At 39.9% G+C, this 19,100-nt stretch overlaps 2 protein-coding genes across 2 annotated transcripts in view; both read right to left on the minus strand.

The window, feature by feature from the left end:
• Positions 1-1,331: 1,331 nt before the first annotated feature.
• Positions 1,332-11,756, minus strand: LOC147305305 (SRSF protein kinase 3). Its single transcript, XM_086278420.1, has 12 exons — positions 11,421-11,756; positions 10,794-10,897; positions 7,572-7,680; positions 7,306-7,393; positions 7,023-7,110; positions 6,743-6,849; positions 5,312-5,474; positions 4,879-4,955; positions 4,198-4,305; positions 3,892-3,961; positions 3,711-3,803; positions 1,332-3,600 (listed from the first exon to the last, which is right to left on the minus strand). Exons 1-12 carry the CDS (start codon positions 11,498-11,500, stop codon positions 3,413-3,415), a joined length of 1,275 nt encoding a protein of 424 aa, XP_086134546.1. The 5' UTR covers positions 11,501-11,756; the 3' UTR covers positions 1,332-3,412.
• Positions 11,757-15,567: 3,811 nt separating this feature from the next.
• plxnb1a (plexin b1a) overlaps positions 15,568-19,100 on the minus strand; it is an 89,027-nt gene continuing 85,494 nt past the window's right edge. Inside the window, exon 39 of the mRNA XM_086276414.1 lies at positions 15,568-18,128. Coding sequence (XP_086132540.1) covers positions 18,024-18,128 — 105 coding nt within the window. The 3' untranslated portion in view covers positions 15,568-18,023. The remainder of the gene's footprint in view (positions 18,129-19,100) is intronic.

A 19,100-nucleotide genomic window follows, 5' to 3' on the forward strand; every position in this document is an offset into this window, starting at 1 on the left:
CGATCCACGATTTGATTCAATTCAATTCGATTTGAATCTGGGAAATTTTGCTTCAGACAGTCAGAAATATTATAATTCAGATCAGTACATTTACATATTTTTGTATCTATAAAAAGGAAGCTGACACACGCAAGACTTTATCAAAGGTGTGAGCGTCACAGCAGATGCCTTTGTGTCAAAGTAGCTGAAGATAAAACACAGAAAAACATGGAGGTTTTCCTGGCCTGGGATTTTATAAAAATATTCTGCAGTACATCAAAAATGAAAGAAAACCATTAATCAACATATGAACATTACCTCTGAAGTTACAGAGGTTTTATTAGAGACACGGCTAAGCGGTTTGCATTTTGCATAGTTTTAAAAAGTTTACATTTGTTCAGAAGCCTATTGAACAGCAGAAATTAGGTTTTCTTTTCAGAAGTAAGTAAAGTAAAAGGAAAAAAAAAAACCAGCGGCCGACAGCGTCGTAAATAACGGTAGACTTGTGCTTAACAAGCAAGCGAATAATGAAGAAAACAGATTTTTAGACGGGAAACTGTTCTTGAAGTATACAGAGAGAGAGAGGGAGAGAGAGAGAGAGAGCTGTGCATGATTTTATCGTGGTAGAAGCAAAACAGCAAAAGTCAGAGGGGATTCATAACTATGTTTATGTGAAGCGTAGTTTGGATCTTCTTTTGCTGCTGGTTCGGTCAATATTGTTCTCCTTTGTAGTGGACAGAAATTATTTTTTTGGAGTGGCACAAATAATTTGTGTGGCATCTTATTGAATGCAGAACACCTGATTATTATCTAAATAGTGTGAAATGGTTATTTAAAAAAGGGGTAAAAGGTAAATGACTGCAAATAACTTTGTTGTTTGCAAAACTTATGCATAGGATTTTAAAATTGACAAATTATATTTGCATTTAAAGTTATGAAATATAATTGAATAAACATGTTTGTGGTTTTTACAGTAAAAAATATCACTTTTTAAACTCGGATTTTATGTTTTTTGTCTGATTTTAGATCAATTGTGTTAATACAGTATGTCAAAATAAAACATAAATTCAGACACGTGAGGTCGTGCTGAAAAGAATGATACTAAACAAGGCAAAGTAAATCGTTTTTAAAGGTAAAATGTGGAGGGAAAATCAAAAGTAGTTAAAAATGGCCAATTATACCCTGGACCCCCGAGGGTTAAACATTTTTTTTAAAGTAACGCAATAGTTACTTTTTGAGTAATTAATTACTTTTAGAATCTTGTAACTCAGTTACTAACTCAGTTACTTTTTTGAAGAAGTAACTAGTAACTATAACTAATTACTTTTTTAAAGTAACTTGCACAACACTGCTGATTTATTAAAATGACTGTAGCCTCATGAAAGCACCTCTCTCTTCCCTGCTTCTCCTTTGCAGCCCGATGAAACCCACCTCGTGGCCCAAGAAGTGTCGCCGGATCAGGATAGAGTGTGGTTATGCGGTCGTTTATAAAGAAAATCCACTGGTGGAGTGTCGAGCCTACAGCTGGATAGGATGAAACACTACAGGAGAACTCACATGAAAACATAAAATATGTAAAAAACATACACCCTAAAAACGTTGTGCAGTCCTAACACGAGAGTCCTGGTCAGTGCAACTTTGCTGATGTTACTGTGCTTAGTTTTCATGAGGACAAGTCAGATTATTATTTGATGCTCTGGTTACAAGGAATAAGGTCAAGTTATTAGAATGTGTAGCTTTATGTGCCTTTTTTCCCTGTGCTCTCCTTGACGATAATCCAACACTCTGGTTTAGCTTGACAGTCGGATATGATCTTTTCCAGTTATTCCGCTCAACATGAGTGTATTTCAATGACAATCTCTTTCTCTGATCTGTAATTTTCACCCTACAGAGCTTTGCAACAGATGGCATTAACCTTTGACCGTCCCCCAGGTCTGTGTAACCCATCTACTGTCAACTATAGGGTTTGGCTTTCTGAAGGATTTCCATCTATTTTGAACACCAAAAGAGGAAACAAGCTTTTAAGACAAGATTTGAAATCTACCTGAAAATCCACCTGTTTAACATGTGGCAGAAACAAAACCCAGCCCTAACTACAACACTAGATGGGTCACTGATGACCAGGTGAATGCTGAATGAATGCGCCTGTCTCTGAGAACATGTATCGACTCAAAGTGTTTCACATGTGAAGAAGGTCACTAGTGAACTGTACTTGTACTAAATGACTTATTGAAATGGACAGCTGTTTGCAGTGCCAGAAAGTTCTTTTTATACGAAGCTCAACCCCAATAAATGCAGCGTCTGGTACATTAACAGTCACCATCCAAGAAAAATAGCATAGACTGTATATGAAAGATGGGGGCAGCCATGGTGACCTTTTTGGAAGACCCTTTTTTGTGAAGTCCAGCCTCGAAGCGCATCCTGCTTCATTGTTCCTCTGCTCACAAATGCTTGTCATGATTTACAAAATAAATAAGTAAGATGTATTTACTGAGGTCAGGAACCAATGAAGCTGAAGTCGTTTTTTTCTCTCACATATTTCTATAAAACTTTTTTCTTCAGCGAGAGAAACATCCTGCTTCTTTTGAAATACTGTAGAGAGATTCTTTTCTTGAAAATCATTGTCAGGTTAGTCTTTACTTGTCCTTGCTGAAGATTTAAGTATAAGAACCAGTTACGTGTAAACTTTTTACATACGAAAGACAAAATGATCTGACCAAAACTGTCAGATAGCTTGGACTTTTAAATGAACCATACACAGCACTGGTTCTTTTGGCACTTGCACACAGTTCTCAGATTGTTTTGGTTTTGGAATTTTTTTCAGTCTCTTAATGTGATTCTAGGCTGACTCAGTGGTGTGGATGTTGTAATCAGGCTCTGCGGGGGTTATATCTAAACCCATATTTTTCTGGTTTACAAGTCGCTACAGAATTAATTTAGGGTTAATCAGATGATTTGAGCTCATGTAAAACAAACATCAACAACAAAAAAGGCTTGACTTGGATTTGCACTCCTTCTAATGTCACTTTGTTCTTTAAAGTGCTTCACTTTACTGTACAAAACTTAAACTAAACGAGCACATGCACTGTAAAAGATCAACAAATTATTACAGTTTGAGTCATTCTCAGATAGAAAATCATATTCAAAATGACTAAAGAATAAATCCACACTTGGTTGCAGATTGAGAACTTCACACTTATTAGCAGCGTCAGAGCTGAGCTTCTCATGGTTGTTTAAAAAAAATCACAAGGAAGTTGAAAAAGCTCATTGTGCTTTGCTGGGCTCTTGTAGCGAAGTTCAAATTCTTCTTTTTTGAATGTTGTATAAGAAGCCCATCAGATGCTGTGAAAACACAAAGATGCCCTGAAATCGACAAAGTCTAGCAGCAACTTGAAGCATCTGTCTATAAGGGCTGCAGAGGCCTAACAAGAAGCTAACAGGAAGTCAACCAAGGGTGGCGGAGGCACTGTGCAGCAGTGGCCCTCTTCTCTGGGTGATAATTCAACATGGAAAGTAGGAAGTCAGAGAACCCAGAGGCCTCCTCCAACAGGAAGTGGTATTTCTCCACCAAAACCTCATAGAGGCTCCAGAACCTCAGCAGACCGACACGACGCAGGTCGCCTGGATGAAAACCATAAACTGTTACAACAGACGAGCAGCTCACTGGCAGCAATAACAACACATTAACACAGGAAGAAAGATCTCATCTGGAAGTGAAGGTAGACGCTCACCTCTGCAGCTGAAGTACTCAGCAGAGTATTTACCCGACAAGGCAACAGCGGCCGGGATTTTGCCAAGCAGCTCCGTTATCTGGCCAATATGATCTGAGGTGGATAAACACATACAAGCATGGCACAGAATGCATTAGTATCCTAATTACAATGAAGGCATGGTGTAATCTCACTTAATCACCTTCCTCCAGGGAAATGGACTCACTGGCTCTGGGCTCAAACAGTGAGTCTCCAGTGATCAACTCAAAGGCCTGAGAGAATTCAGGAGAACATTTAGTGGTGACACACAGAATAAGTAAGAATGCACAGATAGCTTTTTATCAGAAAGGTTTCACTATAGGTCATTTAGCTACAGGGCAGCATAGCTTTAGCTACGAATTGTGCAAATTACTTTAATTCCCATTTGATGGAATGGTATATAAACATAACATTATGGGATTAAATATTTCAAAGTGTGAACATCACATTAGTTTGGATTGTCTCTCACCATGCATGCGACACTCCAGATGTCAGCAGGTGGGCCATACTCAGATCCCAGCAAAACCTCTAGTGAGCGATACTGTCGGGTCTGGATCTCCTCACAGAAATGTTTGTACTGGTGATGACAGACAGAAGGGTTTAAAGGTGATTTGGTGTGTGTGCGCGTGTGCATGTGACAGAGAGCCAGAAAGATCTATTCCTCTTTATTCCCTTTCTCGTTGTTTTATTTTCTTTGTCACTTGTGTTCTACAGTGTGGCTTCTCAGCAGAGTTGAAGCATCATGTTTACACTTCTTACAATAAACTTTGCCTTTTTCTTCCAAATCTGGCTCGAGTTCTTACTTTGAGTGTGGAGGTACAATACAAAACCTCAGTTCCTCTTTGCTTTGGAGGATTTATAGCGCTTTTTAAGAGAACCTCTTCAATTCTATAGCTATTAAGATAATTAAATGTGATCAAACTACATCCACACAGTACCAAAAGTGAATACAATACTTTTGTCCACTTGGGGGCAGCAGAGAGCATTTTGGAACAGAATGTTGACATATAATATTGTCACCTTTCAGGCTAATGTTGCAAGCTTCTGATGACAAAAACATAAAGTGGCTGACCCTTTATACAATTTAATAATACACTAATAAAATATGTTAAACCAAAAGTTTTATAAGTGTATAAGTGTAAATACTAACCACCCAACAGGAGCTCCCCAAGTCAGCAATCTTCACTGCAATTTCCTTTAAGCTGTACGGGTTTACCCGATTGCTTTCTGGGAGAAAAAAAAAAACAAACATTATTATTATTATTATGAATTTGGATTTCCAAGATAAATGTTTTATATTAAAATTAAATAGTACACAGCTGTTTTTGTCCAGCTCTAATAGCTGGGATGGCATGGTTAATGTATTTGCTTGATTATATGTTGAATTAGTTTCATTATTTTTTTCTTAGCACAAAAACAAACACCACAAATACTGAAGCAAATATTTATTTATGTATTTACAGCTGCATGGTTGCCTATACGGCCCATCAGAAATAAAAATATCTGGCGCTGAACCTTTTTATTACTGAAACTCTTAAACACTCTCAAGCATCTGTAGCAATGAAGGACAAAATAAAACGTGCCTGGTGAACTGGCTTCCTTCCCAGTCTGTAACGAGGAGGAGCTGCTGCCCCCTGCTGGTGCTTTGTGGGACTGCTCTTCCAGACACACAAGGATGTTTTCTGGCTTGATGTCTGTGTGGATGATTTTACATTGAGAGTGAAGGTAGTCCAGCCCCTGCAGGACCTATAGAAAAATACACAGATCTGATGATGTTTCCTTTCCTTTCCTGCTCCCTCACCGATGATTTTATCAGGAAAAAACATCAGGAATCGGGAGTCAGCTCTCGTTGATTCCCCCACCATGTCAGTGTTTTCACAATTTGAGATCTTCCTTTATTAAAGTTTGTTTAAGCAACACTTTTGGGAAAATTCTTTTTATTATTATTATAAATTACTAAGCTATAGCCAGAATGATTAGCCTAGATTAACATTGTGCAGCATGGACTGTTGGTAAATTGCTTAACAATGTAAAATGCCACTAAAATAAATAAAATGCACAACAGTGATACAGTAAAATATAGAAGAGAAAAAAATAAAATCAATAAATCAATAAATTAAATCAGTAATAGTCAATAAAAACAACAACAACAACAACTAAGGCTGTTAAAACCAAAATGTTTAGGTCAACGTGCGTTAAAAGCCAGACCATAAAAATGTGTCTTCAGTAACGATTTAAAAAGTTTGTGCGTTTGTGCAGATCTAACATTAAGACGAAGTCTGGTATAGAGAAGGCTCTGTCACCACGAGATTTAAGTTTAGACCGTGGAATAGTTAAAGTTAGTTTTGACCTGGACCTCGTGGTTCTTTCTGGAGTATAAATAAATAGGAGCTCAGACAGGTGAGAAGGGGCTCGGCCGTTTAGTGATTTAAAAAGAAAAAGTAAAATGTTAAGTTGGCTCCTGTAAGGAACAGGAAGCTACTGTAGGGAGGCCAACACTGGGGTGGTATGCTCCTTCTGTTTTGTGCCAGTTAGCAGAAAAGCAGCTGCATTTGGTGACAATAAATAGAGGCCTGGTCCAAACCAAAGTACAGAGAATTACAGAAAACCACTGAAGAGCAGAGCCTTTTAGGCCAGCATAAGATTCCAGCCGTGATAGCAGGATATCATGGTCAGCGTGTCAAAGGCTGCTGTCAGGTCCAACAACAAGAGGGTAGGGCTGCCAGAAACCAGAGTTAAAAGAATATCATTAAAAGCCCCTAAACATGTTGTCTCAGTGCTGTGTAGTGATTAAAACCAGATTGAAACTTTTAGAGATCTCATTAAGATCAAGGTCGCTAACTGTTTGTTCAGAAATGATTACCCCAAATTTCCCCAAATGGGAAACTGTACAAAAACCTATTGGTTAAAAAATTATCCCACAAATTTTGAACAAAGAGGTGAAGTTTAAATTAAACACACCTTATATGAACTTGATTTCTGGTGCCTGGGTTTTCTGGTCTGCTTTGTCTTACCTGGATAAGTATTTGTTTGATCCAAGGCTGCAACAGTCCTGGATTCCCAAAGCAGAGCTGCAAGCATCTCAGGTCAGGCCCCAGCAGCTCCAGCACTAGGCAAATGTCTAACCACCATACATTAAGGTCAGTTTCCCAAACCACTTTGCTGCAAAAACTACATCCACTACAACATGTTCACATTTTAATACTTTGACATTGATTGTTTCAATGATGTAATGGAACAGCTCAAAGGATTCTGGAATATGCGCCCAAGAAATCCCATCTCCAAAAAGGATACGTACCCCATTTACCCCAACCAGCTTAAACTCATCTAGCAGTCGAACGATCCTTTGGCCAAAGGGATGACGGCCCACAGAACCACTGGCCTGTTGAAAGAGAGGAGACGAGAGGATGAAAACAGAGGAAGAAGAGCAAGAAGAGATTTTTTTTTAAAGAGGGAGGGGATGATTCGTCCTTTATTAAAAGATTGGCAGAGAGTGATGCTCCAAAGATATGACAGAGAAAAATATCTGACAGACAGAGCGCTTAGAGAGGAGATTCACAAGCAGACGGTCACTAACACATCGCAGGAGAGCCAGTTCATCCTCTCCAGCCTGGGTGAAGCCAGCCCCACTCTTCAACACCTTCACAGCAACACGCCGACCTAGCCTGCCAACACAGACACCAGATCAGATGTGCATGCTGGTTACTGGACAAAGTAAAAGACTCAAACTAAATATTTGTTTGATCCAATTTTTAATTATTATAATTATATGATGCCTAATAAGATCAAATTTCTCCACCGCTTCCACCCTGATCATATCACACAGTCTCAAAATGAACCTACTTGAGGTCCTGGCAGAGCCATACAGTGGAGAAATAACCCCAGCCGAGTTTGGACACCACCTGGTATCTTCTGTTGAAGGTGTCCCCTATCTGGATGGGGTGGTACCCACCTTGGGGGGATAAAAGCAGAATGACATGAATGAACAAAGTCCCATTTCTAGTTGAACTGCTTATATGGTTGAATTTATTCTAGGTTTCAGTGATTAGGCACTTCTCTATATGACCTGACATCTGAAACCTTGTTATCATTCGCTAAGGATTTTCCATATGCTTAGAGAGCTTTGAAAGATGACTAAAAGATGACTAAAAATATAGCCGCTAAAGCTATTTCTGGCGTTGCAACTTCCTATAGGCTATAACATGTCTGTTAGTGAGTAATACATTCAGATCTGCTAGTAGGACAGAGAAAAATGGCGAGGCATACGTCTGTATCGCTTCTCTTTCAGCAAGCATGACACACAGTTGTTGGACATTGTCAGCAGTCTTGAAACTGAATTTCTGTGTCTATTAAATTTAAGCATGAGATACACCAGCCTGTGATTTATTACTGTGTCAGGCACCGGTGGTATCACATACGCAGCAGAGGATATATGAGGTACACACAAAGACTTGCACAGCTGGCAGGTAAGAAGCGAGGACCAAGGTCAGACCAGCAAATTGGCAACCAGATACTGCGCATTAAAGCAATGCATAATGAGAGAGGCACACAGGCTTAGTGCAGCTATGAGGCTTATGAGAAGCCACACTTTGGATTTACACAAGCAAAGCACAAGAAAAAATATGCATGGATTCTTATGATCATCTTTGACTTTTTATCCCTCAAAAGCCAAACAGGAGTCCCTCAAAGCTGTTTTCTGAGCTAAGCAGTTTCTGTCATAATTCAGGCTGCTAATAGAATAAAATGACTGTGTTTACATCAGAAGTTACCAAGAGTGGTCAAGAGTGTCTGTTAAATTAGAACTTTATTGTGTCAGAATTTGTCAATAAGGGTACAGTGGAGGTTGTCAAATGTTGTCTTTATGGGGGAAAGGGGTTATATTGGCTCACCTTAAGGTTAAACTTAAATAGATGGTCACGTTATAGTCAACTCACAATACGGTAGGTGTGTGATCTTATATTCTCGGTCATTGTGGTTTGCTCTTCTTATACATAGGCTGTCTAGTTCTAATTATGTCTGAACCTGCCTTCTTCTTGACCTGTAAGAAGTTGACCCCAAGTCAAAATCTCCTTTTCAAACTGCTGCATTTCAGTAAATGGAGCCTGAAACGTTAAATCTACACGAAGCACTCCAAGAGCACAAACCTCCACCAAGGCAGCTCTCTCTCCTGGCAGTTTTAAAGCAATAGTGTTTTTGTTGTTGTTGTTGTTGTATATATTCACTTTGCATCAGCTTGGTGGATAAAAGGCACATTTTAATGGATTGTTAACATGACCCCACTATACACCCCTACAAATCTTTTGAGTTGTTGTGTTTGCAGATAGCATTTTCGTGCATGTTCTACCAAAAACAAAACTTCCTTGGTGGAGGTAATTATAGCCGTGACCTTATAAAGATGCAGTGAATATTAGCAAATACAGTACCGGCAACTTCCTGGTCTGAAAATCAAAGCCACTGCTAAACACACTCCAATGTTCACTTGAGACTGACCCAGAAGCAAGTCAATCATAGCAAACCTTCATGTTAAAATATTCAACTGGACGTCATTAAAATGTAGGTTTACTAATACAAAAATGGTTCTTGTGGCCTACCAGGTCTTACCTACACTGCATGAGCTTCAGTCAGTTAGACTTTAGTCTTTTATTAGTCTGTTTCTTAGCACTAATTCACATTTATTTGTGCTTGTATATTGCACCCATGTGGTTTATGAATGAAGCTTAGTGTCTGTGAAGGTTCTCAGTCATCCAGGTCATCGTAGTCTAAGGAGCTGGGTGAGCTCATTGTGGGCCAGGTTTCACAATGAGCTCACCCGAAACCCTGGCTGATTGTGACCCACACCCGCTTTCACACCTTGGCTCATGTGATTAGGTAGAGGATCATCAGGGGGTCCTTTTGTCCCTCTGTGGGGGGTTACTCCCACTAGGTTTAAATCTGGGACTCTCCACCATTTGACCCTTAGAACTGAAGAAGCTTCTCGGATGAGAGGTGAAACGTTTTCAAGCAACTCAAAGAAGTCCAGACGCTTTTCTTTCCAAGCTCCTTAGACAATGAAGCTTAGCTAGCTAGCAATGTTAGCAAAAATGCTAACATTGAGACATCAAACTGAAGAGACCATAATCAAAGGGTTAGGTCTCAGGGGCTATAGCCATCTTTTATATGCATATATCTTTTATATACAGTCATGAATGAGCAATGGAGTGAAGAGAAATGTGCAAGAAGGCCTCAGCTACTTTGGCAAAAGGCCAAATTGTGACGGATTGGTGACTTGGTCAAAAGTATCTGTAAAAGGGCAACTACTGAAGTGAACTGGACTACTGAAGTCGCTGTTTCTTTTATATAATGTGGATGAAGGGTTTGATAGACATGACAGATTACTCAGGGGTTGACTAAGGCTCTCAAATTCCTGAATCTGAGAATCTGTGGGATACATGGAGACCCCACCTCACAATTTAAAAGATGAAAGGATTTGATGATAATGTCCTTGTGTCTGATATCCTTAGGGGATCTTGAGATGTCTCAGAGTGCATAACTCCATGTTCAATGGTGGCACAATGGAGAGTACATGATATCAGGCGTGTGTTTAATATACGAGCGGGTAATATGTGTAGTGAATCTGACAAACCTAAAAGTAGACTTTACTCTGTCCAGTATTTGACATGTTAAGATTTCTTTCAAACAGCTCAGTGTGCAGTTTTGCATTATATTCACAGACTCATCCAATCTTGTTTCCACAAACCAGAATCTGGTAACTGTTTCCTTTTTAAAGCTGTCCAATCCACCGCCCAAGCGCTCCTCTCGTCGTACTTGGACAACTCTTCTGGCAAAAATCCGAAAACTATTTGTAAACTGTAGCAGCAACGCTCAGTGTCTCAAAATGATGCTGCCAACAGGAACTTAGCTTGCAACAGCGGCCCATTCTCATAAACACTGCATCATTTCCAGCTGGAGCGGGCTCTGAATAACAGAGTCAGCATGTTGAAAGAATCTTTAATTACATCCTGGTACAAGCTGCTTTGAGGGTTTCGAGAGGCTCGGGATAAAAGTTAGGATACATGTGTGAGTTACCATAACAGTATTCTTGGGGGTCCTCAGAGACCTGACTGTCCTTGGGATCCAGCTGCTCCTGGCATCCAAGGGCTTTGAAACTGTTAGACACGCCACCCTCACTCCTGCAAACACACACAAACCCAGAAATTCAAACAGTGTATTCATATGTGTGTCAGTTTCTGAGAGCTGAACTACTTTTGGAGATTCCCACAGACTCAGCGTGCCGTGGACGTTTGCCCCACTGCCCAGCTGAGAGTGGACAAGCAGCACCGGAAGTTGCACTATTTCTAACTAGGCTGTAAATCATTTAGAAGCATCTCCGCGCAACCTGATAACTCTGCACGCCAGCTGCTCCCAATACACAGATGGCCCGAGGAGTCGGAGTCACGTCATGTCTGGAAATACTGATCACAGGTCTGTTTTCAGCAGAGGGACATATACAGTAGAGTTTAAGAGCTAGACGCGAATAAATGTGAAAGATTTTAGGGGCAAATTTTAAATAATTATCGATAATGTCAAAAAAAAAGAGTTTAGGAGCTGAGTTGCATTTTCTTGAGGTCACGCAAGAATGCAAGGCTACATAAAAACATGAAAGAAGAAACGAAATAATAATGATGATACTAATGCAGAAAGTTTTATACTCACACACGATGCTGTTCAGCCTCTGTATGAGGCAGGCAGGGGCTCCTCTGCATGGTGTGATTAAGCAGATGTCGCCAGTACATTAAAATTTCCGATTTTTTGGCATAAAGTGAGGAGAGAGTTAGGCGCAGGAAAAAAAGCAAGTAGCCCTGATTACAGTTGCTGCCCTTGAATCTAGTTAAGCAGCTGAGAGGTGGAGGTGGTGGAGGTAGAAGGGGTTGTGGTGGGGGTCTGCTTAGTCTCTCAGGAGGCTGGAATCAGCAGTCAGCAGGGTCTAAACATGGAAATCCCCCCGCAGGGTCTTGGCTCACAGTCTGTCAGGTTTTCACCTGCTCTGCTGCAGGACTTGCATCTTTCAGTCACCAGCCTCAGATTAAACTCTCTCTCTCTGTTCCTCGATGTCTCGTGCATGCTGGGAAAGCTATAAAAGAGAGAAGGCGCCCCTAAAAGATGAGCCGAACGTCACACAAGGCCGAACAGAGTGAGGGAAGAGAGGGAACGACAGCTGCTACAGGGATCACAGACTGCTAAACCTGCCTGCAGCACATTCTTAAGGATTAAAATAAAGTCGTTAGAACAGAGGTTGGCTGAAAGTTCCATTTTTTAAAAACAGATTGCAATTTAAAACCCTCTCTGTATGAGGATTTTACATTTAGATGAGCTCAGCTTTTGAGGAAGAAGTTTAACAGAAGCACCTGGCACAATCTTGACAAATATATTGTACACTTGATCTTACAGCCTCCTTCACATCTCAGTGGCTGAGTCTGCTTTTTCTTGCCAACACCATGCTGTTAACACTCTTACATGGCACCACATTTTATAGTGGATGCCATGGAGCAAAGGAGCTCCTGGCTCGTAAAACAGGGAAGCGTGTTGAAGGCAGAGGAATGAGGGTTGGGTGTGTGTGATGTGAGATATCAAGAGGCCTGTCGACCTCACATGAAGAACTGTTAATAGTCAGATGACACATGATGGCATTGCGTCTCCTTGAAATTTTCCAGCTGCAAAGCACACGAAACTATAGCTGGAGTGTGTTTACTGTACATGACTGCAGACAATCCTAACCTCCAGATGATATCATCATACTTCAGCCTTTTGTCTCAGCCAGCCTTTCACTGAGACCATTTCTGATGAAGATCTCTCTTTGCTTCTGTCTTTGCTGCATTTTCTTTACTTTTTCTAAAGGGCATAACTTTCAGATACTGTTCATCTGCTGTAGATCATTTTTAGGCCTGCCACTTCTTTGTCCTCCACTTGTCTAGTTTCCTCAGTTCTCTTTTTAAGGACAGGCTGCACACGGCAGCACGGTGGTTAGCACTGTTGCCTCACAGTCCTGAGTCCAATTCCACCATCAGGCCAGGGTCTTTCTGTGTGGAGTTTGCATGTTCTCACCATGTACTCTGGATTCCTCCCACAGTCCAAAGACATGCAGTTATTGGGGAAAGGTTAACTGGAAACTCTAAATTATCCATAGGCATGAATGTGAGAGTGAATGGGTGTCTGTGTCTATGTGTTAGCCCTGCGACAGACTGGCAACCTGTCCAGGGTGTACCCTGCCTCTCACCCTAAGACAGCTGGGATAGGCTCCAGCCCCCTCACGACTCTGATAAAGGATAAGCGGAAGCAAATGGATGGAGGCTGCACACCATGCCCATATGGTTTTCAGGTAATAGCTAGTAAGAACAGTTAATGGTATTTTGGGTGCAAAAATCCTATTTTAAGCCTGCCAAGCTGTTATCTTTGGCATTTTTCATAGATTCCAAAGATTGTAACTGAAGAAATGGGAACAAATTGTATGTTTTTGCAACAGGCTGCTAGTAAGTGTATAAAGATGTGAATTTAAATGGGGTTTTTTGCTAAGGTGTTTGTTATGTGCTGACACAGTATGTGTCTGTTTAAAAAAATGATGTGAATCAAATGCTAGAGAATAGTAGGTATCACTGTAAAGATTCAAGCTGAAAATCAAAACACGTGTTCGACCAGTTCTGGTCCAAAACAACAAACTCCATCTGCACTGCTTTCCAGCTCAGGCCACCAAACGCTCAGCAGACCATGGAGACCATGTAGAGATTCACAGGTTCAGAATGTAGGATTAAACACAGGCCTTAACCTACTGAGTACTTTTACAAATATAGGCTGTTATACTGATCTCTTGAAAAATATTCCAAGCCTGTTTGGACTGTAGAACAAACAAAGCTCAAGCCAGGGCTTCTTTAAAGTTCTCACTAGGCTGTTTTGTTGCACAGCGTCGGAGCGAGCAGGTGTCCATTCTTGTTTTCCAGCCCATCCTCTCATGTCCTGGTATTACTCTCTAATGTTGGTCCAATCTTAATCCTAAAAGCTTGTGCTGGCTGTTACCATTCTCCAGTTGCACTCAGCTGTAATAACACACTTCCCACAGGAGCAATCGGTGTGTGTGTGTGTGTGTGTGTGTGTGTGTGTGTGTGTGTGTGTGTGTGTGTGTGTGTGTGTGTGTGGAGAAATCAAAATAGCACCTGCACAAATTTAGATCATTGGGTTAGTAAGGGATAAATAAATAGATAATGCAACAAACTTCTTCCTTAAAGTATACATGCTAACTCATGCGTTTGATCCCCCCGCCCACTACAGACTGAACTGTGACCTGCACTGTTTTTTGCTATGACCACAGTCAGCCAGCCTGTCTTTGGTTTACAACTTGAAACATATACACAGAACGCACACATTAAATATCTTCAGGGGTGACTACGTTTCATCGCCCGCCTGCCTCAAGAAAACACATACAAACACCACACTGACTGGCAGCTTATATAGAAATACTTCATATTTTTACTGATAATCTGAGCAGTCATACTTATTGCTGTTATCTCTGTGTGGAGCATGGTGTGGCATTACCAGCTGCATGTGACAGGTGCTCATACTCTTACATTTACAGACGTCTAAATATGGAGTCTCTATCCTGGATTACTGATGACAGGAAGCAGTTAATATACGAGCTGACACTCAGCTACTGCACTAATCGCTATCAAGAACCAGGGACTTGTCACAGTGCTGATGGGATGCTGTTTAAAAACAAACAAAAAACAAAAAATGTGTCCTGCCAATAACACTGGAAATGAAATACATTCTGTATATTGTTGAGTCTATGATAATACTGTGTTTGATACACTCAGCTTCCCAACAAAGGCCTGTGGCTGCCACCTGTTTAACATTTAGACAGAAAAAGTGACCGATCGAACTAATAGCAGTGACAATAACTGGACTGGATCTGTGAGCTGGATCCATCCAGGTTTTAACGCTCTCGTTCTAGAAATAGATCATCTTGCAATGGAAATGGGACTGTGACATGTTGGCTGAGACCTGACTATTTTTTGCTACAATACTGCATGAGTACTAGGGACGGACCCAAGTGTTTACCACAAACTTGGTGAAGACAGTGTGTGGGACTAAAAGTGGAGCTTAACACTACTAAAACCTGCTGTTTCACCAACAGCCAGTCAGTCCCTGCAGCCTGCTCCATATTAAAATGCCTAACTGGAGTTTACACGTCATAATTGCCAATTAATGTCTTTGTAACAAGTGCATTTCTCTCTATATTTTTCTGTAGCTCATTTCTCTGTATGTTGAGGCTTAGAGGTGTTTGGGGTAGGCCGTTTCATGTAAAAATGCACCAACAGGCGTCTGCAGCATGTATTGCTGACGTTACTTTCACCAAATCAATCTGATAAACTGAACCTGTTGATTGTATTTGTGTTGTTAGTGCCTTTTTTGAGCATTTTATTGGAATTGTCTGATAAATGACAATCCAAGAAGTCAGTGAAATTCTAGTATTTTATTTGTCATGTTAACTAACACTAAACAGCAGATAAAAACTCGTTAACTTCAGCTGTTCTTCAGTAAATATGGCAACTTTTGGTTCCAGAAAAATCAGCATACCTAATGAAGAGTATGTGTTTTAGTGTGATAACCATCTTTTGTCATAGTAAAAAATAAAGAAAAAGAAAAGTGTACCTAGTTAGTTGCCCGAGTTACATTTTCCCATTTTTTACCAGTGGCTATATATATATATATATTGTGCTGGCTCACTAGCGTCTGGATAGACGGAGGTGTTCAGTTACAGTGTTTTAATGAGGAGAGAATCACATATATTAAAAAATTTTGAAATGTTTTAGGATCCTTACCTCAAATTATATAAAGGCACTTTGAAGTGAAAATGAACTAGACATGAATTAAACTGAACTGTACAAGTGAACCATATTTGCTCCTGAAAACACATCAAGATCCTCCTTCTTTCAAAAGAAGTCAAAATTAACTCATGTTCCAAAAAATATTTACACACAAATTTAATAATGCAAAAAATGAAACTTCTGTTAACATCTGGACCTGTTTATTGCATCACATTAAACTGTTGTTAGGTTCATCCTATCAGTTGGTTAGAGAACGCTAAAGTCATGATTACTTAGGAAAAGTATGTACAGAACAAACATCAGAACTGAGCTTTGCTTACACAAGCAACACCAATGCGCATGGTAAAAAAAAAAAAATCCTGTTTGTTTGCTTTTTTAAATTTACAAGATAACTGCCTTGAAACATTTAAAATGGGTCCAAAATGTTCAAAAATAATCAGCATCTGAGAACAACTGGATTTGAGTTTGAAGTTTGAAACTCCTCAAATCCAACTCGATGTACAAAAAAAAAAAAACCCAAAACAAAAAACATCTGAAATTGATGGGAATAAATGTTTCATAGATCTGTAAGGAAAAATCCAACAACATATGCAATAAAATAAATAAACAATAAATTAAACTGGGAAAATAAAAGGATTCTCGCATGAGGCGTGGCAGAGCAACAGGCACCTTTGTTAGGCAATTACAATGTGTGATTATAAGTCTCAGAGATGAGCTTTTCCCCCCTTTTTGTAAAGGAAAAAAAAATTACACATACACTGACACTGCTTCATCAGCGTAACAAGATTCAGCGAAAACATATTTTTCCTGAAACAATGAATTTAAGCAGTGGTCATGTGACCACAGAGAAGAGAAAACAGGTCTTTCTGAAAATATATATAAAGTAGAGCCCGACCAATTTATCAACGGGCTGATGTCATTAGCCAATATTAGCTATTCACAGATCTGTTGGTGTCAGGATTTATAATGGCCAATATATGGAAATTAAAAAGTAAGTAAAACAGAGACGGGAGAAACACCTTTCTACTATTTTATGTGGTGACAGTGTATCGATTGGTGACACGAGGGCACTCTGTAAGGGTTGGCAACGTGTTTGGAACGGCAGACGCAACAATCAGCTGATCTATGCAGGATGGGCCAGAGTGAGAAAGAATACATAAATAATTTTATTTAATTGTGTACTTTAGACAGTGACCCTAGAAAACTTGTGTTAGATTCAACCTGACTTTAAAGGGAAAATGATTTCATCATAGTTTAGTGTACAAATCAAGTATTCATTGAGTTTATTCCACATTTTATTTGTTTTGCTTCTCTAGAACAACCTATGAGACACCTTTAAAATCAAAAGTAAATGTCCCCAGTATTTGACATTTCTAAAAGTGTTCCTCGGTTCTTTTGTGCATTTTATTTTTAATATTTTTGCTAGTTAAGTTCGGGTTTGATCTCGTATGAATTTTGTCTGCATGTAGTTTAACTTGTGTAGAAGATTTGACTTTCGGACGGATTGTTCTTAAGTCAGCTACAAATGTCTTTGTCAAACTGCTTTGCGTCTGCAAATAAAAGCAAAGATTGCAAAATGCAACAAAATTTGTGAAACTTTACTTAAAAAAGAAAATTCCCCAAGCTGTAGGTTATCTTTAAAAAAAAAAGCAGATTGAGAGCTTTTATAAAACATTAGTCTTGGCTTTAAACTAAATTAGGCAGCAGCTACAAATTATAGTAAAAGAACTGGTAATGACGAGTTTAAAAAATGAAATATACCCAGGGAAACCATCCAATAACAGCTAACTGAACATGACAACAGAGTAAGACTTGGAAGCAGATTCAATACGTGATAACTTAGACCACTGACAGTGTCATTATCAATTTGTAAGACTTTGAGAAAACATGGTAGAAAACTCCAAAGCTGTTGGTGTTTAAGGTCAAATCCTCCTTTTCCCTTTTGTCACTTTATTTTGTCCTCCAGCACACTTAGATTTTCTTTTTTTCTCCAACAAATCTACATTTAAACTCGGGGCAGGAATGTTCTGTGCAGTAACTCTGAAAAATGTCCATCAAGAAAGAGAAACCCCCCCCAAAATGATCTCTTTTGTTTTGTTATTAATTTCCCTTTAGGTGACTTAAACATCAGAAATCCAAGGTTCAGAAGAAATTCTTTTGTTTTGATGTGCATTTTCTCAGTTTTTTTCCCCCTCCTCAGCGATGTGGCGCTCTTTTTACTCCCAAAATGAGACAAAAGAGGAGTGTAATTGTGCACACCGATTCAGCACAGGAAACACACCTCACTAACAATTAGTCTGTCAAAATGACAGCAGAATCACAGTATGGGACCAAATAGTCCCTTTTCTCAGGGAAAAAAACGTTTTCTTTTTGTTTTGTTTTTTCCAAGGAGATGTCAAAGAAAGTTTCTTTCCACAAATGTCTATCCCAGCCGTGGAAATCATAGGTCTGTAACCTTGTTTTCAACGGCAGCTGCTATCTGTTGGAGCCTGTATCCAAGCTGCATCTTCTGAGCCGTGCAGTCCTCTTCCAGAGCTGTGATAATCTGATAGAAGGCAAAAAGAGTTCAATTAAAATTCTTACTTAACATATTAAAGTTAGAGCAATGAGCTATCTTCCTTGAAATGATTTCACTCCTATAGAAGCTTCTCACGCTTTGGTTGCTAGTAGATTGCTGCAGTCAAGTGTAGTTGAAGACCCCAACTTAAGGATATTCCTGGGTGCACATTTGCAGACAAGATGGCATCTTCCATGCAAACTACGGGCAACTTTGGAAATCTACTAGAATCAAAACAGTTCCAAGAAAGTTTGAATCAACTGGTTGGGAATACATGTTTTCCTTTCAGTGGTTGCCAGATCATTGTGGACTTGTCCCTAAAGCTGTGCGATTTTTGGCCCATTTTGAGCCGATTTTTCAGTCGTGCAACCGTTTTGGTGATCGACCTGATTTTGGCCTTCATCGTGCATCGTGTAGTATATGTGGGGTAACGAGAAGCGATTAACACCTCACGACCAGCTCCTGATCATCAATCGCTTGGTCGGGAGGATTTCAAACCTCCCGTCACCGCAGCTGCTCACACTGCGCACGCGCAAACACATAAACGTCGGTGAAAAAGACGGAGTAGCACGGCAGTACAGTGTGTGATCTGGACACAAGCGATGGAGGCACTTGTAGAACTTTGGAAAGCTCATCCGAGCCTTTTCGATGTGGCATCACAAAATCATCACGACCACAACAACCGTGAAAATAGTTGGATTTACATTGCTGCTCAATCACAGCTGCCTGATCAATGTTTTTCATTAGCAATTTAGCAAAGTTGATGGTGGTGTGCGTGTCTGTGTGAGTGAAAGACAGAGAGGGAGAGCGAGCGACAGATTTTCTGTTATAACCTTCATTTTTATGGACGCACAGTTTGAGCACTCGGGTTGCATCAGAGCATCGGGCCGTATAGTGTGAGACCCTGCATCGTGACCTACGAACTTCTAACCCCTGCAAGTCAATCGTACAGTTTGAGCA

Source organism: Aulonocara sp. 'chitande type north' Nkhata Bay, linkage group LG20 (assembly GCF_057382095.1).
Source record: "Aulonocara sp. 'chitande type north' Nkhata Bay isolate Kocher_YH1m ecotype deep benthic linkage group LG20, A_spYH_male_GT1.1, whole genome shotgun sequence".
NCBI lineage: Eukaryota > Metazoa > Chordata > Actinopteri > Cichliformes > Cichlidae > Aulonocara > Aulonocara sp. 'chitande type north' Nkhata Bay.

Coding starts and splice junctions, on each gene's coding strand:
- LOC147305305 (XM_086278420.1), bottom strand. CDS start 11,500: ATGTACTGGCGACATCTGCTTAATCACACCATGCAGAGGAGCCCCTGC. Junction 6,850..7,022: donor GGTTGGGGTAAATGGGGTAC/GTATCCTTTTTG, acceptor TATGGTGGTTAG/ACATTTGCCTAGTGCTGGAG. Junction 3,962..4,197: donor TCTGGAGTGTCGCATGCATG/GTGAGAGACAAT, acceptor GAATTCTCTCAG/GCCTTTGAGTTGATCACTGG.